At 52.7% G+C, this 22,069-nt stretch overlaps 2 protein-coding genes and 1 long non-coding RNA gene across 12 annotated transcripts; 1 reads left to right on the top strand and 2 right to left on the bottom strand.

The window, feature by feature from the left end:
* Positions 1-821: 821 nt before the first annotated feature.
* Positions 822-7,339, bottom strand: LOC139998620 (C-type lectin domain family 2 member B-like). Of its 4 annotated transcripts, XM_072024773.1 has the most exons (8): positions 7,056-7,339; positions 6,330-6,474; positions 5,975-6,148; positions 3,138-3,415; positions 2,724-2,834; positions 2,213-2,394; positions 1,723-1,826; positions 822-1,424 (listed from the first exon to the last, which is right to left on the bottom strand). In XM_072024773.1, the coding sequence occupies exons 4-8, from the start codon at positions 3,247-3,249 to the stop codon at positions 1,307-1,309; spliced, it is 627 nt and encodes a 208-aa protein (XP_071880874.1). In that variant the 5' UTR covers positions 3,250-3,415; positions 5,975-6,148; positions 6,330-6,474; positions 7,056-7,339; the 3' UTR covers positions 822-1,306. The 4 variants fall into 4 exon arrangements, with proteins under 4 accessions (XP_071880874.1, XP_071880875.1, XP_071880877.1 ...); XM_072024774.1 differs by lacking the exons at positions 5,975-6,148; positions 7,056-7,339 and adding an exon at positions 6,832-6,968 and having other exon boundaries at positions 3,138-3,287; XM_072024776.1 differs by lacking the exons at positions 5,975-6,148; positions 7,056-7,339 and adding an exon at positions 6,832-6,968 and having other exon boundaries at positions 3,138-3,284.
* Positions 7,340-7,915: 576 nt separating this feature from the next.
* On the bottom strand, positions 7,916-12,790 carry LOC139998879 (uncharacterized). 7 transcript variants are annotated; one of them, XM_072024768.1, is made up of 5 exons: positions 12,496-12,790; positions 11,876-12,053; positions 11,386-11,601; positions 10,556-10,640; positions 8,038-8,172 (listed from the first exon to the last, which is right to left on the bottom strand). In XM_072024768.1, the coding sequence occupies exons 1-4, from the start codon at positions 12,744-12,746 to the stop codon at positions 10,584-10,586; spliced, it is 702 nt and encodes a 233-aa protein (XP_071880869.1). In that variant the 5' UTR covers positions 12,747-12,790; the 3' UTR covers positions 8,038-8,172; positions 10,556-10,583. The 7 variants fall into 7 exon arrangements, with proteins under 7 accessions (XP_071880867.1, XP_071880873.1, XP_071880869.1 ...); XM_072024770.1 differs by having other exon boundaries at positions 11,455-11,601; positions 12,496-12,787; XM_072024771.1 differs by lacking the exon at positions 8,038-8,172 and adding an exon at positions 8,262-8,280 and having other exon boundaries at positions 11,455-11,601; positions 12,496-12,787.
* Positions 12,791-19,321: 6,531 nt separating this feature from the next.
* LOC139998871 (uncharacterized) lies at positions 19,322-20,493 on the top strand. Its single transcript, XR_011803859.1, has 2 exons — positions 19,322-19,667; positions 20,353-20,493. It is a non-coding gene; the product is annotated as an uncharacterized lncRNA (long non-coding RNA).
* The last annotated feature ends 1,576 nt before the right edge of the window (positions 20,494-22,069 follow it).

Raw genomic sequence — 22,069 nt, 5'->3', positions numbered from 1 at the left:
TGGAAGCCACCACTCCTCTCCCATTCACCAGGAGCACTTACGTGAGATCATCCACCAGGACAAGTTAACGGTGTGGATTGGATTAAAGGCATCCAACTACATAGGGAAATGGGTGGACAACTCCTCCTTTGACGCCACCATGTGAGTACAGCTGCAACCCGTGGTGTGCGGAGCAGCTTTGCTCCACTTCTGCCCCAATATCTTCAATATTTGGTGTCCACAACAGTCTTGCAATGCCCCGGTAAGGCTTTGCAGCCTGAAAGTTGGCTGTACTGAGCACTGTAACCCACCATCTCATCACACCTATGCAGCCAACGTGGTTTTAATGCCCTGGGCATGCTCCAGTGGAGGAAGGGGCCAGATGGTAGTGCAAGCACAGCAATCTGCACGCGCATCTGGGCAAGCCTGCAGCAAGAAGCCTCCTGGAGCCCAGTGAGACAGGCTGGGGGAGAAGCTCCCATTGCCCCCTCTCCCAAGAGAGAAAGGAGCTGCTTTTGGGTGCTGATGGTTTTGGTTTGCAGGTTTGGTTCCCTTGGGAGTGTGGAGAACGGCTGCGTGACCTTTGTAGAGAAGTCGCTGGAATACGATGGCTGTGGGAGCAACCACAAGTGGGTTTGCCAGACAGAACCCTTCCATCTCCTTTCAAAGACTGCAGGAGACAGAGAGCTGTGCAGTGCCCACCCCGAAAAGACCAGCCTGCAGGATGCTTGCTGCTAATACTTGGGGTGAAACCAACCCTCCTTGTTACGGCTCTGTGAGGAATTTCAGTGTTTGAACCCAACCAAGCACAGCCAAGAGTATTAGTGTAGGCTCTGTTTCAATTAGCTTCCAATTTATATTTTTTTATTAAAAAATCCATCCGTATCCGCACATCCAGACATTATCTGTTCCAATCGTTCCTTGCCCTCCTTCCAATATGTAGTGTAAAGTATAGCAGCATAATAGCATACTTCCATCTGTTCCAATCGTTCCTTGTCCTCCTTCCAATAGGTAGTGTAAAGTATAATAGCATAATCCCATAGCACTTCAGATTCACAAGTTTCAAATTCATTATTACAGAGATGCCATTTGCAAATGTAGAAAAAAATAAAACACTATTTTCTGCTGTAGAGCCAGAGAAACAAACAGGAATGTTGCTGACTTGAGTACAAAAGATTGACAGAGCCTGCACGAATCTGAGCAGAAAGGAAACTGAGCAATACTGTTGTGGCAAAGAAGCAGACCTAAATAAGATTTACCATTTTTTCTGTCACTATCATGAGCTTTATGTTTATGGGATCTTTTACTCAGGGTAAATCTTTTGCCTCTAGAGGACGTAGTTGTTGGGCCTGCTGCAGATCCAGTATTTCTTCGTTTGGCAGAAGGCTGAGCTGATACTCTCCTGGTTTAGGTACGCACAGGGGCCACCTCCCTGCACCTCAAACCTGCAATACAGACACACTCAGGAGTGAGTAAAAGGGAAGTAAGTAGGAAAACTACCCAAAAAAACAGGAAGAAAACCTGAGGTCTCCTCTCCTGGGAAGGTCACAAGGGGCAGTGTTCAAGGTTTAATAGGGGTTCAGAGCGCAGTATCCTTGGTCCGCCCCAAGCTTCTCATGGAAAACAAGAGCTGTGGTGACAGGAGGAGGTCCCCGTCCCAAACAAGGCCATCCCAGACCCTATAAGAACTCCCGCCCAATTGCCAACCCAAAGCACCCAACCCTAACAGGCAGAGGGACTGACCCGTTGTTGAAGACTGTGCCGTTGGTCCACCTCCACTGGCCATCATCTTCCTTGTGCAGCCCGAACCAGTGGTTTCCTTGGCCCTTGTAGCGCTTGATGAAATCCTTTAGAGAAGAAAAAAAATGAAATAAAATAAATCAGGTTTTAGGCGATCCTGTCTTCCCAAAACAAAACTCAGCCAGGTTCTGCCTCCAGCATGCAGAGCACCCTGTTATAGGAAGGTGATTGCATTCTACAATTCTACAGTTTCACAGAAAAAGGAAGCCCCTTGAGGGCAAAGCTCAGGACAGCACCCATCTGGACGTAGGGAGGGAGTTCTGGAGAAAATAATGTGATATTGCTCATTCCCCAGCCCAGGCTGATGCTTTCCCCAGTGCATCTTCTCCTGGCTTTGGCAGTGGGTGAAATTTGGGGGGGAAATGGGATTTTAGTCTAGTCCCACACATATTCCACACCAGAACCGGCGCTGGGGCTTGTGCCCAGTTCTCACCAGTTCCTCCAGGCTGTCTATGGAGGTCAGGGAGGCTTCCAAGGCCTTGCAGTTCTCCAAGCTGGTGTTCCAGTCACTTCTATTTCCTGAGAAATAGTAGCACTTGCTTTGGAAGCCGATCCATGTGGCTGGGCACACGTGGGAGAACTGGGGATGTGATGAGCGAGACTGCAACTGCACAACTGTAACAGGAGAAAACCGAGCAGGTGAGATGCATGGACAGCCACCAAAAAAAAAAAAAAAAAAAGTAGAAAAATAGCATTTTTTAAACTATATGTATTCCCCTCCAGCAAATGTAGGGGGGCTGGGATGCGCCAACGTGGGGCACCCCCTTGGAAAGGCTGAGTAGAGCCTGGTTGAGGGGACAAAAGGGGGTGCCCATGAAGCAGGCTCAGTGCTATGCTTGGGGGGCCTCTCATCCTGCTAGGAAAATCCTGGAATTCCCCACACCATCCCTGAAACAGGTTCCTGGCCAATCTCCCTGCTGTGGGGATGCTCCAGTGGGACTCACCAACCAAGGCCACCACCAGAGCGAGGACAAGGACACTCAGCACCACACACAGCGGAGCCAAGAGCTGTTGCACATGATGACATTTCCTTCCCATCCCATGGGGGCTGGAGTCTGGTGGAGAAGAGAGCAGGAGATGTGGGCTGGGTCTTTCCACCCCCCAGTTGCCCTTTTTCTGCTGGATCCATGGTTGATCCTGTAGCCCTCCCCCTTGGGATAGGAGCTCCCTCCTTTGAGGTCCTCCAGATGGATTTAGAGATGGCTACACAGTAAAATTCAGAGCCTGTCCACCCCTCACCTAAAAACCATGGCCGGTGATAAAATTCAGAGTCTGTCCTCACCCATCAAAACACCCTGGCTGGTGCCCATCCCACCAGTGTCCCACCTGAGCCAGATCTCACTTTCCCCCAGCATTACCCCATTTGCATTGTTTTTCTGCATCTCTTGGAGGGTTCAGCACTTCTTGCTCGGGGTGAGTATTTTCACAGACTTCTTTCTCCATGGGAGTCAAGGAAGTATCGGGATTCATTGATCACATCCACCCGTCTTGTTCTCTGGCAAAAACTGCTGGAGCATGATGCAATAGCAAGAAGAGGGTTGAGTGTTGGGGGGCCAGCAAAGCCCCCCGGGTCTGAGGACTTGTGGGGATCTGGAGGGGACATGGGGAAACTGTGGTTGGGGAGAGGGCTTGTGGTCTGCTGGAGGGAAATGGAGGAAGGGTGAAAGGATGGGAGAAAGGGAGAAGGAGAAAGAAGAAAAAAAAAAGATGAAGAAAGAAAGAAGTAAAAAAGAGAAAGAAAAGGAGAAAGAGAAAGAGAAAAGAGAAAGAAGTTTATATTGACATGAAATACTAGAAGAAGTTAAAAGAAATGTATTGCCTATCAGCACTCAAAGCTCAAAGGGAGTTGAGATGTGTGACATGACACCCTCCCCAAACAGTCTCCAGCCCAGCAAGAAGCTGAATTTGAAAAAAAGGAAGGAAATAAGCCAGCACCTGCTTGTGCTGACATCCTTGGTTCGCAGACATCCCTTATCTCAGTTCCCCCTGCAATATTTTCTGAGTATAGAACAGCATGCTGGCTGCTGTTCAAACAGAGCAGCGCTTGTGCCACAGATCTTGGTACTATTGTTGGAAAATAATCACCAAGGAAGGGCTTTGCCCACCTGGATGAGGGGTTTATTGGAAAACCAAACATCTACGAATAAGCTCCTAAGGAGGAGAAAAGTTTTGGTTTTGAGGAAATACAGCAGGACGCAGGAAAAACTTGCAGGAGGAACATTCAGTGCTGGGGGACATACTGTGAAATAGTGTTTTCAAAGAAGTTTTAGGATTGAATTTGGCGGGGGGGATAAATGGTGGTTATAAGCGTGGGCTGCAGGTACCCCAGACTCCATACGACAAAGCCTGGCTTGGCTTCAGATGTGGCTTGCACACTGGGGAGCCTGCTCCAGTCTGCAACCACCCTCTCGGTGGAGAACCTCTTTGTGATGTCCAGCCTGAACTTCCCCTGCCTCAGCTTAACACCATTCCTGAGGGTCCTATCCCTGGTGATTACAGAGAACAGGTCACCTGCCTCTCCACCCTGTCTCATGACAAAGTTGTAGACCACGATGAGAACTGCACACAGCTGGTGAAGCTGCACCAGCACAGAGTAGAGCAGGACAATCACTTCCCTCGACCGACTAGTGATGCTACTAGCTTGTACCCAGGTGTCATCCCTCTTCCCTCTCTTGTCTGCTTTTCTGCTGCAGCTGCACACAGATTATTAATTCTACCGATTAATACTATTTTATGCTTCTTTTCACCTTTATTCTTCTTTAATTACATCCCAGAAAAAAAAAAAAAAAAAAAAAAGCAGCCAGCTGCCTTAGCTAGAAGATTAGAAGGAAGACTGGGAAAGCCCTTCCAAAAAAATAAACAGGACAAAAAAATAGCGTGCCCACGACCGGCACCCCCGGCCGTGGCGGGGTGCGCTACCTGCAACCCCCCTGGTCACGCCGGGGCCGAGGCCGGCCAGCGTAGACCTCACCCCGAGCCCATTCACGGCCCAAACCCCAGCCCCGGCCCCAGCCCTAATCCCAATGCCAACCTCAATCGCAGCCCCAATCCCAAAACGCTGCCCACCAGCTTGTTGGGTGCAGCCACAGACGCAGCTTCCCGCTCCCTGTCCCGCGCATGCGCCCGGGCCCAGCTCCGGCTCCCCCCTGCGCCCAGGCTGAGGTCAGCCTTGTTAATAAAATAGTTAATATAATAGTTAAATAAAATTAAATTAAATAGTTAATATAGTAGTGTCTTGGTTTCAGTTAGCACAGAATTAATTTTCTTCCTAGGAGCTGGTGGAATGCTGTGTGTTGGCTTAGGATGAGCAGAGTGCTGATAACCCCCCGCTGTCTGAATTGTTGCAGAGCAGTGCTTACACCAAGCCAAGGACGTCTCCGCTTCTTGCTCTGTCCTGCCAAGGGGCAAGAGCTGTGAAGGGACAGAGCCAGGGCAGGTGACCCAAAGTAGCCCAAGGGGTATTCCATCCCATCTGGGGTCATGCTAAACAATAGATAGGGGTGGCTAGCCGGGGGAGGGGGCCGGAGTGCTCGGGGTGAGGCTGGGCATGGGTCAGCGAGTGGTGAGCAATTGCATTGTGCATCACTTGTTTGTACATATTATTCGTGGTAGTACTATTGTCATCATTGTATTATTATTATTATTTTTGTTATTATTATTTTCCTGTCTTTTTAAACTGTCTTTATGTCAACTCACGGGCTTCACTTTCCATTTCTCTCCCCCGTCCCAGAGAGGGAGGGGGGAGGGTGAGCGAACGGCTGCGTGGTGTTTAGCTGCCGGCCGGGTTAAACCACGACAGTAGGGCAGTAGAAAAAAGACAAAAAAGACAAAAAAAGCCAATTTTTCCTTGTCCCTCTCCATAACGACAGCAACCACGGTAGGAGGAAGAACCTCAAAGTCGGGTGGCAATCAGCAGGTGGCAAGGGCAGGACAACGGGCACGAACAACGGGACAACAACGTGAACGGCTGCCTTAGAGCGCTTACTCTACGTCACAGAATCCTTGTCCTCGTTGTTGTCCTCCACAGGCAGCCCCACCGCCATATCTCAGGAGCCTCCGCTCTGTGGGATTATTCTGGGTTGTGCCTGCATGCATGAAGGGAGGGGTTTGGGCACAGTGGGTGGGGTCCTGGGTTCCTGAGTGGGACGCTTTGACACTATATAAGATAATGTCACTCAGTAATAAATGGGCTTACAGCACAGAACACTGGTCATTGTGTCCGTTTGTCCCAGGGCCTTTCGGTCGGGTTATCCGACACCGCTCAGCGGCCTCCAAGGGCCAAAATCTACAAGGGTCCTCTGAGGGCAGCTTGTGCCTGGGAATGCAGCACCCGGGGGGGCAGCAAGGGGTGCTGCAGAGGAGAAAGGACCTGGAAGGAAGGGAGAAAGTTGGAAATGACGTCACGGCACATCCGGCAACCGGCCGAACAACCGCAGAGTGAGCGGGGCTAATCGGGGGCTCCTCCCAGCCCCACTCCTTACAAGAGCCCTTCAGAGGGCTACAGAAAACGTGGACCCCCCCAGCAACGCTCCCCCCGAACCCGAACTCACTGTGTGCCGCCGGGCCCTGCCGCAATCCCGGTCCCTGCCACGACCCCAGCCCCGCGGAGGTCCCGCTGCCTTAATCACGGTGCAGAGCAGAGGAAGGGAGCGCTGAAAGCAGCTCCAACAAGGGGTGCTGCAGAGGAGGAAGGACCTGGAAGGAAGGGAGAAAGTCAGAAAAGACAGAAAAACGACAATTGAAACATGTGGGAAGGTGACGCCACGGTGAGAAGGTAACGGTAAGAAGCTGGGAGAAAGCTGGAAGCAGCCTGGGAAACAGGGGAGGGCTTGACCGCCTCTAGCACCCCAATCCCGGCATCAATCTCGATCCCAATCTCATCAATAATCCCAATTTCAGCTACCCTGACAGGCCTGGCTCCTAGCCCGCGCATGCGCCCGGGCCCCCCCCCCGCCCCCCTCCCAGGCCGAGGCCAGCCGGCGCAGCCCCCACCCCGAGCCCATTCACGGCCCAAACCCCAGCCCCGGCCCCAGCCCTAATCCCAATGCCAACCTTAATCGCAGCCCCAATCCCAAAACGCTGCCCACCAGGTTGTAGGCCGCAGCCACAGACACCGCGCGGCTTCAGCTTCCAATACAGACCATGCGCAAGTGGGCGGGGTGAGCGGGGCCCTCCCCCCAATACGTCAAGTCCCTTGCAAGAACCCTTCAGGGGGCTACACAAAATGTGAACCCCCCCCCCCCCCCCAGCAACGCTGCCCCCGAACCCGAACTCACCGTGTGCCGCCGGGCCCTGCCACGACCCCGGCCCCTGCCGCCATCCCGGCCCCGCGGAGGTCCCGCTGGTCCCGCTGCCTCCATCGCGGCGCAGAGCAGAGGAAGGGAGTGCCGAAAGCAGCTCCAAGCGCTCGCCCGCGTGCAGCGCTGCGAGAACGCGCGTAAGAAGGTAGAAAAAGGGCCAAAAAAAGGCAAAAAACGGCCAAAAAAAGCGAATTTTTCCCTGTCTCGCAACACAACGACAGCAACCAGGGGAGGAGGGAGAACCTCGCAGGCGGGAGAGGCGGGAGCCAATCAGCAGCCGGCAAGGGCGGGACAACGGAGGCAGCCAGCCAATCAGCGGCCGGAACGAAACCCGCCACCTCTGAGGCGGCTCTGAGGGGAGGTCCCGGCCGCCATTTTGCGAAAGGCATTTTAGGGACTTTTTTTTTTTTTCCCCATTTTTTTTTCCATTAAATCCCAACCCAAACGTATTCCCCCCCGCACCTCTCCTCCTTAAAACAACAAAACCTGTTAATTTTGGGCTGAGGCCAGTGATAATCGCACATTAATTACTCAAATAAACGACAGTGGGGAAAACAGAGAAGGGAAGGGGAGGGATGGCAAATTCCTGTGAAAAAAAAACTGATTTTAAACAATTTCATTTAAAACTCAGTTCTGTGATCAGGTAGCTGCAGGCGGTATTAAAGCAAATTCTGCTGAAATTACGAAATTATGACAACAGTATTCAAGAGAATTCTGCTGAAATTTGGGAGTTTAATCAGGGTGGAAAGTCAGCATGGGTTTGGGGAAAAAAACAAAGTTTTCAGCTCAACATTGTTATAAGTTGCCCCCTTAATTAATTTTCAGAGAGCATTGCATTAATGGTAGAAAGGAATTTATTGAGTAAGCAACAGCAAGGAAAACAGCGCTGGGCGGCCGGGGAGTCTCGGCTCCGCCAACGGCGCGCACCTCACCCCCGCCAGGGTCCCTTTTTATATCTTGGTGATTTCAGGATTACGCAGCACATCTTGGTGTATTCTGCGACTGCGCGCACTGTTGCTAGGGGGTCGTCTCTGTCCCTCTGGTGGTCGTGAAGATGAAGGCCGTAGTCTTCCTCGGCGTTGTGGTTCAACTTCTTTTTTTATTTGGTCATGTTGGCCCAGCGTGAGACAGGGAGGCAAGATGTTGATACGCTAGGTTAGCAACTTATCAGGAGGTGGTTCCATGAGCTTTGCAGCAGTGTCTTTAAACAAAAGAGGCAACTGAGATGCAGAAGGAGAGAAGGGGGGGGGGTTCTCTTTTTTGTTACATTAAGCAAAAGAATTTTCATAGTGTCTAGCCAAGCATTATACAGCTCCTTATTCAGCAGGGAGTTTTCACAACTCCCGTTCCTCAAACAGAACTCCTTGTTTTTATAATACAAAAAACAATGAACAAACATTTATTGTGTATTACACTTGATGTAAAAATAAAGTGAAATACCTACCAGCCGGTAAGGGAACGTAGAAGACCCTATATGCAATGTGTTTAGATGCAAAATTAAACTCCGGAGCACAACAACTGAAAAGGATGATTTTATATATATAAATATTTACAGACACTATTTATGACTTTATATTTGCACAGATATTTACTTTCATTTATCTCCTCTTTGCCCTTGATCCAGATTTGAAGTGTAGTGAAAACCTGTAGCAACCCCCCACAACAGCGGAAAGAGGCCAAAAAGCTGCAAAATTGGGGCAGTTTGGTGGCAATTGTGGGGTTTTAAGCAGTAATTCGGTGAGGAAAGCCCACGTAACTACTAACTACCAGGCTTCAAATAAAATTTGGCAATATAAATGACAATAATATGAGTGAAATTTTGCCATTCCCCTCACAGAAGGGTGAAGGAAGGGGTGATGTTGTACAGTGCCTCATAGTTCGGGGACCAAACGTTAACAAAAACTGTAATAAACTCCTTATTTTAAAATTTAATAATACTTTAATAACTCTCTTAAGCTATTTGTCTTTTTATTTTACTTTAGTGAACTATTAGCTCCATGAAAAAAATAGTTGTGAGGATGATGATGAACTTCTAGGTTTTGAGCCTGTATCTTCCTGGAGTATTTTACACTTTTATAATTAACTGGTAAAAAAGTCCCAAAGCATTAATTTATTGTTATTTGATAAGATTTTTCTCATCAGAATGTGGGACCCTGCAGGCTGTTCATATTCCCCTATAGGTGCCAAGAGGGGTATAGGACAGAAACGTGCTCTGGGGAAGGTTTTCCCTATGGATTTTCCCTATAGAGCCCCCTGCTCTGCCCATCTGGACAAGGCAGATGAAACTGGGGAGATTTATTGTTATTTTAACCCCACTTTTATCAGATAAATCAGGAGTTTTGGTGATAGCACTGGAAACTAACACGACGCGGGTGGAAGCACCAATGTTAGGGACAAAAAGGAACGTTTTGGGGTCAAAACCACGTGGTTTGGGGCAGATTGGGATTTCACACATAGGGTTGGTGCAGCCAGGAGAGGAAGAAAATTGATTGCAGCTGGGAATCGACAGGTGGTTTTTTTAATTATTAGAAGAGTTTTTGCTTATTTACATGTTTATTAAGGTCAGGCTAAAAGGAACAGCTGCACACACCCCACGCAGACATCCCTTGGGGTGCGCGGCCCCTTTAAGACCCCCCCAGCCATCTAAGGGCAGCATCGCCTTCAACCCCCACCCTGCGCATGCGCCAATTCGCTCACCACCACAACCTCCCCCCCCCCCCCCCCCCTATAGCGCGGAGCATGCGCAGTCGCCACGCGGCGGCAGCACTGCTCCGGTACCGATCCCCCCCCCCCAACGCAGGCAGAGCACTGCGAAGGACCGGAAGTGCTCCCGCACCACTGGGCGCCGCCATGTTGCCGTACGGGGCACTGTGCAGCCACACAGGGCGCCGCCATTTTTTCTCCCTGTGTCACGTGACGCCGGCGGCCAATCAGCACCGGCCCAGGCGGGCTCTGTGCTGGGGGAGGGGCAGAAAAACGGGGGGGGTCCCGGTGGTCCCGGGGCTACTTCTTGTTGGCGTGGGCCGTGCCCAGGATGCACTTCACAGAATCACAGAATCACAGAATTTCTAGGTTGGAAGAGACCTCAAGATCATCGAGTCCAACCTCTAAGCTAACACTAACAGTCCCCACTAAACCATATCCCTAAGCTCTACATCTAAACGTCTTTTGAAGACTTCCAGGGATGGTGACTCCACCACCTCCCTGGGCAGCCTGTTCCAATGTCTAACAATCCTTTCGGTAAAGAAATTCTTCCTAACATCTAACCTAAAACTCCCCTGGCGCAACTTAAGCCCATTCCCCCTCGTCCTGTCACCAGGCACGTGGGAGAACAGGCCAACCCCCACCTCGCTACAGCCTCCTTTAATGTACTTATACAGAGCAATAAGGTCACCCCTGAGCCTCCTCTTCTCCAGGCTGAACAAGCCCAGCTCCTTCAGCTGCTCCTCCTAGGACTTGTTCTCCAGGCCCCTCACCAGCTTCGTTGCCCTTCTCTGGACCCGCTCAAGCACCTCCATGTCCTTCTTGTAGCGAGGGGCCCAAAACTGAACACTTGTTCACCTGGGGGGCAAACAAGGGGGTTGAGGGGGATCCAGACCCCCAAATCTGCCCTATAACCCCCCCAAATGCCCCCCCGTATCCTAAAACTGCCCCAAACCCCCCCAAAAGGCCCCCCAGCATCCCAAATCTGCCCCAACCCCCTCCCAAACCCATCCCATAACCCCCCAAAAAGCTGCCCCATATCCCATAACCCCCCCAAGTCACCCCCGTATCTCAAATTTGCCCCATCACCCCCCAAAACCCACACCAAAACTCCCCAAATCACACCCCCATCCCAAATCCATCCCATAATCCCCCAAAACCTGTCCCTAACCTCCCCAAACCTATCCCATAACCGCCAAAATCCTCTCCCCCATATCCTAACTCCCCCAAAACCACCCCCGCATATCCCAAATCTTCCCTTTATCCTCACTAAATCCCCCAACTCACGCCCCCATATCCCAAACCTGCCCTATAATCCCCCAAAACCCACCCCAAAATCACACCATCCCAAACCTACCCCATAAACCCCCAAAACTTGCCCCGTAAACCCCCAAACCTTCCCCCCATATCCCATAACCACACTAAATCATCCCCTTATATCCCAAATCTGGCCTATAACCCCCCAAAACTTGCCAAATCACACCCCATATCCCAACCACACCCCATAACCTCCCCAAAATCCCCCCATATCCAAAACCCATACCCTGTATCCCAAACTCACCGCATAACCCCCCAAAACCTGCCCTATAAAAAACCTCCAAACCTGCACCCCTGTCCTGGTTTCAGTTAGAACAGAATTAATTTTCTTCCTAGGAGCTGGTGGAATGAGCACCTGGAGGTCCTGCAGACGGTTCTCCAGGCGGCGCTGCTCCATCTCCAGGTCACGCAAATGCTTCTCCTGCGCCGCCACCAGCACCCGCAGCTCCGAATCCTCGGCCTCGCTCTGTGACAGGGCCTCCGACACCTCCTGCAGCTTTGCCTGGGGGGGGGGAAAGGCCCGACCCCGTTGGCCAAGAGGCGCCTGGCCCCGTCAGCCAACAAGGGGGCGCCCAAAGCCGTCGGCCAACAATAATTTGTTGGGAATAATTTGGGAGAAGACAATAATTGGGGAAAAATCAGGCAAAACACCCCGAAATCGGGTAAAAAGCCCCCCGAAGCATCTCCAGCTGCGCTCCTCACAGCCCATTTTGGGGCAGAATCCCGCGTTTTGCTGTTTTTGCCCAATGAGGGGGGGAAATCAGCCTCGTACCCACCTGGGCGGCCCCCAGCTGCTCCTCCCGGTACCTCGCCGACTCCCAGAGCTCCTGCAGCTCCTGGTGCCACTGCTGGAGCTCGGCCTCCAGCTGCTGCCACTCGGCCGCCTGCGCCTCCGCCTCCCGCTGCCACCGGGACCGCTCCTCCCGGGACTGCTGCAGCTCCGTGCGCAGAGAGCTGGGAGGCACCGGGGGGTGCCGTTACCGGAGGGGGGGGTCTCCGGTACAGGACAGGGGTCCCCAGGTACCGGAGGGGGAAGGGGACTGGTCCCCGGTTACCGGTGGGGTGTCCCCGGGTACCGGAGGGGGTAGGGGGAGGGTCAACGGTTACTGGAGGGGGAAGGAAGAGGGTCCCCGGTACTGGGGGGGAAAGGGGACAGGTCCTCCATTACCGGAGGGGGGGGTCCCCGGTTACCGGACAGGGGTCTTCGGGTACCGGAGGGGGAAGGGGAGGGGTCTTCCGTACCCAGAGGGGGGTTCCTGGTACCGGACGGGGTAGGGGGAGGGTCACTGGTTACCGGAGGGGGGTCTCTGGGTACCAGAGGGCTCAGGGGACGGGTCCCCGGTTACCGGGAGGGTGCAAACCGGTACCGGGGGGGGGGTGTTACCGGGGCTCTCACCTCACTTGTCCCTCCAGCTCCTCCACCCGGGCCTGGCTGTGCTGCAGCTGCTCCCGGAGCTGCCGGTTGTCACCCTCCAGGCCCCTTATCTTCCTCTGCAGCTCCTCCAGCTGCCTCCTCTGGTACCTCTGGTACCACGCCAGCCGCCGCCGCACCCCTGGTCCCGGGCGGGCAGCGCCAGCGCCGTCGCCGCCGGGCCTCGCCGCCATCGCGGCGCGCACACTCAAACCGCGCCCGCCCCGCGCTCCCATTGGGCGGCGCCTCCGCCAATCGCCGCGCCCCCAAAAAATTGGACCCCCCCCCCAAAAAGAAATTGGACCCCCCCAAAAAAAATTGGACCCCCCCAAAGAAATTGGACCCCCCACAGAAAGAAATCGGACCCCCCCAAAGAAGTTGCCCCCCCCCCCAAAAAAAATTGGACCCCCCCAATAAAAAATTGGACACCCCCCCAAAAGAATCTTACCTCTCCCCCAAAAAATTGGACCTCCCCCAAAGAAATTGGACAACCCCAAAAAGAAATTGGACCCCCCCCAAAGAAGTTAGACCCCCCCCCAAAAAAAATTGGACCCCCCCCAAAAAATTGGACCCCCCCAATAAAATTTGGACCCCCCCCCAATTAGTAGTGCTTCCCCCAAACTGCGTGACCCCCCCTCCCCAAACTCTATCCCCCCCCTCCCCCGGTTTAGGACTCGCCCCCCTTACCCTACCCCAAATGCCCCCCCCCCCACCTGGGAGCCCCCGAATCTGCCCACCCCAATACCCTACTGGGCCCCCCCCATTCCAGGACCCCCCAATCTGCCCCCCCATACCCTACCTGCCCCCCCCCCATCCCAGGACCCCCCAGTCTGCCCCCCCCATACCCACGGGCTCGGGCTGCTGCTAGAGGGATTAAGCGCCGCCCACACGCTCTGACCAAAAGAAAGAGGACAAAAAAATCACCAAAATCGAGCGTAAACACGACAATTGTTAGTGGTATAATAACAGCACGGGGCCTGTCCCCAGCCCCGGCAGCACGGTGGGCAGGGGGGGAGCGCTGCCCCCCCGGGTGCAGCCCGGGGCTGGGGGCTGCGAGAAGGGGCCAGGGCTGCTTCGAGCCATCGCGGGGGGAAAACAAAATGTCAGCAAGAAACAGTCTTAAAAATTAAATGCAAACTTCAAATTTAACTTACTTAAAACTTAACATTAATGCAAACTGACGGCTGGTCCTCGACAGTCTTTTTGGCGCCCAACGTGGGGCTCGAACCCACTACCCTGAGATTAAGAGGCTCATGCTCTACCGACTGAGCTAGCCGGCCAAATGCCTCAGCAGTTTTAGTTTACCTGTACAAAGCCCAAAAAGACTGCCGTGGTTTAACCCGGCCGGCAGCTAAACACCACGCAGCCCTTCGCTCACCCTCCCCCTCCCTCTCTGGGATGGGGGAGACAAATGGAAAGTGAAGCCCGAGAGCTGAGATAAAGACAGTTTCATAAGACAGGAAAATAAATAAATAAATAAATAAAATAATAATAATAATACAATGATGACAATAGTACTACCACGAAGAATATGTACAAACAAGTGATGCACAATGCAATTGCTCACCACTCCCTGACCCATGCCCAGCCTCACCCCGAGCACTCCGGCCCCCTCCCCCGGCTAGCCACCCCTATCTATTCTTTAGCATCACCCCAGATGGGATGGAATACCCCTTGGGATACTTTGGGTCACCTGCCCTGGCTCTGTCCCTTCACAGCTCTTGCCCCTTGGCAGGACAGAGCACAAAGCTGAGACGTCCTTGGCTTGGTGTAAGCACTGCTCTGCAACAATTCAGACAGCGGGGGGTTATCAGCACTCTGCTCATCCTAAGCCAACACACAGCATTCCACCAGCTCCTAGGAAGAAAATTCTGTTCTAACTGAAACCAGGACATCTATCCACCCCTTATTCCATACCATTTATGTCATGCTCAGGTTACACTCTTTTCCATACATTCTAATTAGTCACCTCTAGTAATCATGGTAGTGATAACATACAGTATAATATACTATTTAACATGGTACAATTCAGTTCATGGGCTATTCTCACCCAGTATTAAATCTCCTTGAGGTACACACCGCACCTCTCCGTTCTTTTGCATCACCCACCAAGTGTATCCAGGTCCCTGAGCAAAAGCAATCCCACGAATAGGTTTGCCTTTTCCTGAGGCAGGAGTAGCCCAGACTGTTTTACCCAGCATATTTTTTACATGCACTACAGGAACTTTATCCCCATCTACAGTACGTAACAGGTTTGATTGGGCAGGTCCAGCTCGGTTGGTAGATCCCCTAGTATTGACTAACCAGGTGGCCTTTGCCAAATGCGTATCCCAGTTTTTGAACGTCCCAGCGCCCATTGCTTTCAAGGTAGTCTTTAACAGGCCATTGTATCGTTCAACTTTCCCGGAGGCTGGTGCATGATAGGGGATGTGATACACCCATTCAATACCATGTTCTTTGGCCCAAGTGTCTATAAGGTTGTTTCGGAAGTGAGTCCCATTGTCTGACTCTATTCTTTCTGGGGTGCCATGTCGCCCCATGTAATCAATCTGCCAGGCCTCTCCATATTGATATTTCAGCCATCGTCCTCCATACCAAAGAGGCTTTGACCGTTTGGCTTGCTTGATTGCAGCACATGTTTCACAGTCATGAATGGTATAAATGGCTCAGGATTCAAATTAGGATTAAATAAAAAAATAGGATTTGTTAAAAGAATATAATGGAATAGAGGTAAGCAAACAGCGCTGGGTGCACCGGGAGTCTCCGCCCCACCAGGACGCACACCAGTTACATCAAGCAGCTGATTTTTATGCACCTAGACTAATACATATTCATTACTACTTCTAAAAAAATAGATTATTATAATTAGCTTCCGGGGTCCAGTTCCTCCTACTGGAGCATGCGCATCAGTCTCCTCTGGGGGTCTCTGGGGGTCTTTCATGCTGAAGGCTCGTAGTCTTCCTCTCCCCCTTTGTACTCACTTGGCACCATTCCAAGTTTATGGAACACTTTCTGCAGTTCTTGTCTCCCAACCGTCCTTCAGCTTCTTTTTTCTTCCTCTTAATCTCTTGGCCCCTCTGGCCAGATACCAAGGATCCACATAGTATCCCATAACAGTCACTAGTTGTTATCAGTTGTTCTGAAACTCCCAGACATCAAACACAAACGGCTTTCTTATTTGACGCTTCACGAGCAATTAAAACATTCTTCCCCAGCCATTCACAGACACATCTATAGCAGTGTTAAGTTAATCTCGAAGAAGACAGGAAAAAAGGCTGTAACGGTTAGAAATAGAAGTCCGGAATAACAAAAGCAAACAGGTTCACAAATTTAAGGAGTGTTTTCTGAAGACGTGATAAACTGACTGGAATGAGGGGGAGACTGGGGCACACTGCATCTGTGGTTCAAGAACTAAATTGCCAGTGCAGGGCCCAGAGGCAGACAGGATTCAAACAGAATTGTTCTTTATGGACACAAATTTATGGACACGAATTGGAATTGTTAAAACATTCCTCACAGTCCGTACCCATTAGCCGCTGCAGGCTAGAGCCATACAGTGGGTGATCCGCCCCAGTTACTTCTGGCCGCCAGACCCCAACTACCCACAGAAACCAGCCCCGGGTGCGCGGGCTGGTAGCGGGGCAGGGGAGTGGAGCTGCCATTTTCCTCCTGCCGTCCATCACCTCCTGCCTGTTCCTTTTCCGTCTGTGTCGGAGCGTTCTTTAGGACAGAAAGACGAGGAGTATTTCTTGCTGACATTTTGTTTTCCCCCCGCGATGGCTCGAAGCAGCCCTGGCCCCTTCTCGCAGCCCCCAGCCCCGGGCTGCACCCGGGGGGCAGCGCTCCCCCCCTGCCCACCGTGCTGCCGGGGTTTGGGGGGGGGTTTCGGGGATGGTTTTGGAGGGAGGGAGTGGGGAGGGCTTGGGGAGGAGGGTTGAGGTTGGGGAGGAGGGTTTGGGGGTGGTTTTGGGGAAGAATTTGTGGGGGGGTGAATATTATGGTATGGGGGGAGTTTGGGGTGGATTTGGGGATCTTTGCGATGTGGTGATTTGGGGTGGCATGGGAAGTCTGTGGGCAGAGTTTCGGGGAGATGTAGGATGTGTTGGGGGTGCTTGGGGGGAGGATGGTTATGGGGGCACAGGTGCCCCCCCATAAAGGACCCCCCCTTTTCCCCAAAATTGCCAGTTTCTCCCGTGTTTCACCCCAAAGGGCCTCCATCGCCACCCAAACCCCCCCAAGTGTTCCCCAGGGTCCCCATTTCTACCTTATGCCCCATAAATCCCCCCGTTTACCCCCCCAACCCTCCCCAAACTGTCCCCCAAGGCCCCTTTTTCCCCATTTCCGCCCAAACTGCCCCCATTTCCCCCATAAATCCCCCTCTTTCCCCACCAAGGTCCCAGTTTCTGCCCATTTCCCCCCTCAAACCCCCCTGTCTTCCTTTATTTCCCCCATAAAATGTCCCATTTCCCCACAAAGCGCCCCCGTTTGACCCAAGTGACCCCAAAGGCCCCCCAGTTTATACCCCAAAGTGCCTCTATTTCCCCCGGTTTCCACCCCAAAGCCCCCTGTTTGCCCCTGAACTCCCCCAAAGTCCCCCCATTTCTCCTGAACTGACCTCAAAGCCCCCTCTTCCCCCCCTAAGTGCTCCCATTTCCCCCATAAATGCCTCTTTCTGCCAGTTTCCCCCCATATGCCCCTGAACTGACCCCAAAGCCCCCCATTTCCCCCAGAAATACCCGTTTCTCCCCATTCCCCCCATAAGTACCCCATTCCCCCCAGTTTCCAACCCACATGCCCCCATTTGCCCCTGAACTGACCCCAAATTCCCCCCATTTCCCCCAGAAATGCCCCTGTTTCTGCCCATTCCCCCCATAAGTGCCCCTGTTTGCCCCCATTCTCCCCACAAATACCCTCGTTCACCCCAAATGCCCCCATTTGCCCCTGAACTCCCCCCAAAGACCCCCTATTTCCCCCATTTCCCCCGTAAATGCCCCAGTTTCCACCCCAAATGCCCCCATTTCCCCCTCATTTCCCCCCAAAGACCCCTATTTCCCTCCCATTTTCCCCACAAGTGCCCCCATTCCCCCCAGTTTCCACCCTATTTCCCCCCCAAGGAGCCCTATTTCCTCCCAGGTTCCACCCCAAATCACAGAATCACAGAATTTCTAGGTTGGAAGAGACCTCAAGATCATCGAGTCCAACCTCTGACCTAACGCTAACAGGGGATGATTTTGGGGGGTTCATGGGATATGGGGTTGTCCTGGTTTCAGTTAGAACAGAATTTTCTTCCTAGGAGCTGGTGGAATGCTGTGTGTTGGCTTAGGATGAGCAGAGTGCTGATAACCCCCCGCTGTCTGAATTGTTGCAGAGCAGTGCTTACACCAAGCCAAGGACGTCTCAGCTTCGTGCTCTGTCCTGCCAAGGGGCAAGAGCTGTGAAGGGACAGAGCCAGGGCAGGTGACCCAAAGTATCCCAAGGGGTATTCCATCCCATCTGGGGTGATGCTAAAGAATAGATAGGGGTGGCTAGCCGGGGGAGGGGGCCGGAGTGCTCGGGGTGAGGCTGGGCATGGGTCAGGGAGTGGTGAGCAATTGCATTGTGCATCACTTGTTTGTACATATTCTTCGTGGTAGTACTATTGTCATCATTGTATTATTATTATTATTATTATTGTTATTATTTTTGTCCTGTCTTCTGAAAGTGTCTTTATGTCAAGTCCCGGGCTTCACTTTCCATTTGTCTCCCCCGTCGCAGAGAGGGAGGGGGGAGGGTGAGCGAAGGGCTGCGTGGTGTTTAGCTGCCGGCCGGGTTAAACCACGGCAGTCTTTTTGGGCTTTGTACAGGTAAACCAAAATGCTGAGGCATTTGGCCGGCTAGCTCAGTCGGTAGAGCATGAGCCTCTTAATCTCAGGGTAGTGGGTTCGAGCCCACGTTGGGCACCAAAAAGACTGTCGAGGACCGACTGTCAGTTTGCATTAATGTTAAGTTTTAAGTTAAATTTGAAGTTTGCATTTAATTTTTAAGACTGTTTCTTGCTGACATTTTGTTTTCCCCCCGCGATGGCTCGAAGCAGCCCTGGCCCCTTCTCGCAGCCCCCAGCCCCGGGCTGCACCCGGGGGGCAGCGCTCCCCCCCTGCCCACCGTGCTGCCGGGGCTGGGGACAGGCCCCGTGCTGTTATTATACCACTAACACTTAATTGTCGTGTTTACGCTCGATTTTGGTGATTTTTTTGTCCTCTTTCTTTCGGTCAGAGCGTGCGGGCGGCGCTTAATCCCTCTAGCAGCAGCCCGAGCCCGTGGGTATGGGGGGGGCAGACTGGGGGGTCCTGGGATGGGGGGGGGGCAGGTAGGGTATGGGGGGGCAGATTGGGGGGTCCTGGAATGGGGGGGGCCCAGTAGGGTATTGGGGTGGGCAGATTCGGGGGCTCCCAGGTGGGGGGGGGGGCATTTGGGGTAGGGTAAGGGGGGCGAGTCCTAAACCGGGGGAGGGGGGGGATAGAGTTTGGGGAGGGGGGGTCACGCAGTTTGGGGGAAGCACTACTAATTGGGGGGGGGTCCAAATTTTATTGGGGGGTCCAATTTTTTTGGGGGGGGTCCAATTTTTTTTGGGGGGGGGTCTAACTTCTTTGGGGGGGGTCCAATTCTTTTTGGGGGTTGTCCAATTTCTTTGGGGGAGGTCCAATTTTTTGGGGGAGAGGTAAGATTCTTTTGGGGGGGTGTCCAATTTTTTATTGGGGGGGTCCAATTTTTTTTTGGGGGGGGGGCAACTTCTTTGGGGGGGTCCGATTTCTTTCTGGGGGGGGTCCAATTTCTTTGGGGGGGTCCAATTTTTTTGGGGGGGGTCCAATTTTTTTGGGGGGGGGGTCCAATTTTTTGGGGGCGCGGCGATTGGCGGAGGCGCCGCCCAATGGGAGCGCGGGGCGGGCGCGGTTTGAGTGTGCGCGCCGCGATGGCGGCGAGGCCCGGCGGCGACGGCGCTGGCGCTGCCCGCCCGGGACCAGGGTGCGGCGGCGGCTGGCGTGGTACCAGAGGTACCAGAGGAGGCAGCTGGAGGAGGTGCAGAGGAAGATAAGGGACATGGAGGGTGACAACCGGCAGCTCCGGGAGCAGCTGCAGCACAGCCAGGCCCGGGTGGAGGAGCTGGACGGACAAGTGAGGTGAGAGCCCCGGTAACACCCCCCCCGGTACCGGTTTGCACCCTCCCGGTAACCGGGGACCCGTCCCCTGAGCCCTCTGGTACCCAGAGACCCCCCTCCGGTAACCAGTGACCCTCTTCCTTCCCCCTCCGGTACCGGGAACCCCCCTCTGGGTACGGAAGACCCCTCCCCTTCCCCCTCCGGTACCCGGAGACCCCTGTCCGGTAACCGGGGACCCCCCCTCCGGTAACCGGGAACTCCCCCCCGGTAACAGAGGACCCGTCCCCTTCCCCCTCCGGTACCGGGAACCCCCCTCTGGGTACGGCAGCACCCTCCACTTCCCCCTCCGGTACCCGGGGACCACTGTAAGGTATCGGAGACACCCCCCCTCCGGTAATAGAGGACCTGTCCCTTTCCCCCCCAGTACCGGGGACCCCCCCCCGGTAACCGGAGACCCTCCCCCTTTCCCCTCTGTTAACCGGGAACCCCCCTCGGGTAACAGGGGACCCGTCCCCTTCCCCCTCCAGTGCCCGGGGACCCCCCTCCGGTAACCGGGGACTCTCCCCCTTCCCCGTCTGGTACTGGGAACCCCCCTCAGGGTACGGAAGCCCCCTCCCCTTCCCCCTCCGATACCCGGGGACCCCCCCTCCGATACCAGAGACCCCCCCCCCCTCCGGTAACGGCGCCCCCCCCCGGTGCCTCCCAGCTCTCTGCGCACGGAGCTGCAGCAGTCCCAGGAGGAGCGGTCCCGGTGGCAGCGGGAGGCGGAGGCGCAGGCGGCCGAGCGGCAGCGGCTGGCGGCTGAGCTCCAGGAGCGGCACCGGCAGCTGGAGGAGCTCCGGGAGGCGGCGCGGGACCGGGAGGAGCAGCTGGGGGCCGCCCAGGTGGGTACGAGGCTGATTTCCCCCCCTCATTGGGCAAAACCAGCAAAACGCGGGATTCTGCCCCAAAATGGGCTGCGAGGAGCGCAGCTGGAGATGCTTCGGGGGGCTTTTTACCCGATTTTGCCTGATTTTTTCCCCAATTATTGTCATCTCCCAAATTATTCCCCGTACCCCCCTAAATTATTATCATGGGTCTGCCTGATTATTGGGGTCTTCCCCCCTAACCCTTCCTGATATCGGGGCATTTCCTCCAGATTTTGGGGGCTAAAGGTGCACTGGGGGGGGCTGACACTGAAAATACCAAGAAGAATTTAAAAACCAGGATTCGTTTTGGGCGATTTTTCACCCCAAGATGAAAAAAATATAATAATAATAAATAATAATAATAATCGTTCGTTTTTTGTTTCTGTCAAAATTAAAAAAAAAATGTTTTTATTTTTCTCAAACTTTGTTTCCAGTGCTACCACCAACTCTGATTTATCTGTTAAAAAGTGGGGTTCAGTAGTAACAAAACTCCCAGTTTCATCTGCCTTGTCCAGATGGGCAGAGCAGGGGGCTCTATAGGAAAATCCATAGGGAAAACCTTCCCCAGAGCACATTTCTCTGTCCTATACCCCTGGTTCCTATAGGAACATACTTAGCAGCCTGCAGGGTCCCACATTCTGATGAGGAGAAAATCTTATCAAATAACAATAAATTAATGCTTTGGACTTCTTTTTTGCCAGTTAATTATAAAAGTGTAAATACTCCAGGAAGATACAGGCTCAAAACCCAGAAGTTCCTCAATTCCACCACCTCACAAATATTTTTTTCATGGGAGCTAATAGTTCACTAAAGTAAAATAAAAAAGACAAATAGCTTAAGAGAGTTTTTAAAGTATTATTAAATTTTAAAATAAGGAGTTTATTACAGTTTTTGTCTAAGGTTCGGTCCCCGAACTCATGAGGGACTGCACACACATGACCCCTCCCTCACCCTTCTGTGAGGGGAATGCAAATTTCACTCATATTATTGTCATTTATATTGCCAAATTTTATTTAAAGCCCCATAGTTAGTAGTTACGTGGGCTTTCCTCACCAAATTACTGCTTAAATCCTACATATAACACTGTCACCAAACTGCCCCAATTTTGCAGCTTTTTGGCTTCTTTCCGCTGTTGTGGGGGGTTGCTAAGGTTTCTCATGACACTTCAAATCTGGATCAAGGGGGGTAAGAGGATATGAATAAATTGTGCAAACTAATACAGTGTCTGTAAGATTTTATAGATATATAAAATCATCCTTTTCAGTTGTTGTGCTCTGGAGTTTAATTTTGCATCTAAACACATTGCATGTAAAGTGCTTTACGTTCCCTTTCCGGCTGGGAGCTATTCCACTTTGTCTCCTGACACCAAGGAGGAGTAATCTGATTACTGAATGCTGTTCTTGTACTTCCACGTATATTTAATTTAAATATATTTAATCAACTCTTTTGTCGCTCGTTGACCACAGTAAGGGACAGGCACATCCCTAGTGTCATGGCTGGGGATGCTGCTGCTGA

This window comes from Anas platyrhynchos, chromosome 17, assembly GCF_047663525.1.
Source record: "Anas platyrhynchos isolate ZD024472 breed Pekin duck chromosome 17, IASCAAS_PekinDuck_T2T, whole genome shotgun sequence".
Lineage (NCBI taxonomy): Eukaryota > Metazoa > Chordata > Aves > Anseriformes > Anatidae > Anas > Anas platyrhynchos.
This window is presented reverse-complemented; position numbering and strand designations above follow the sequence as displayed.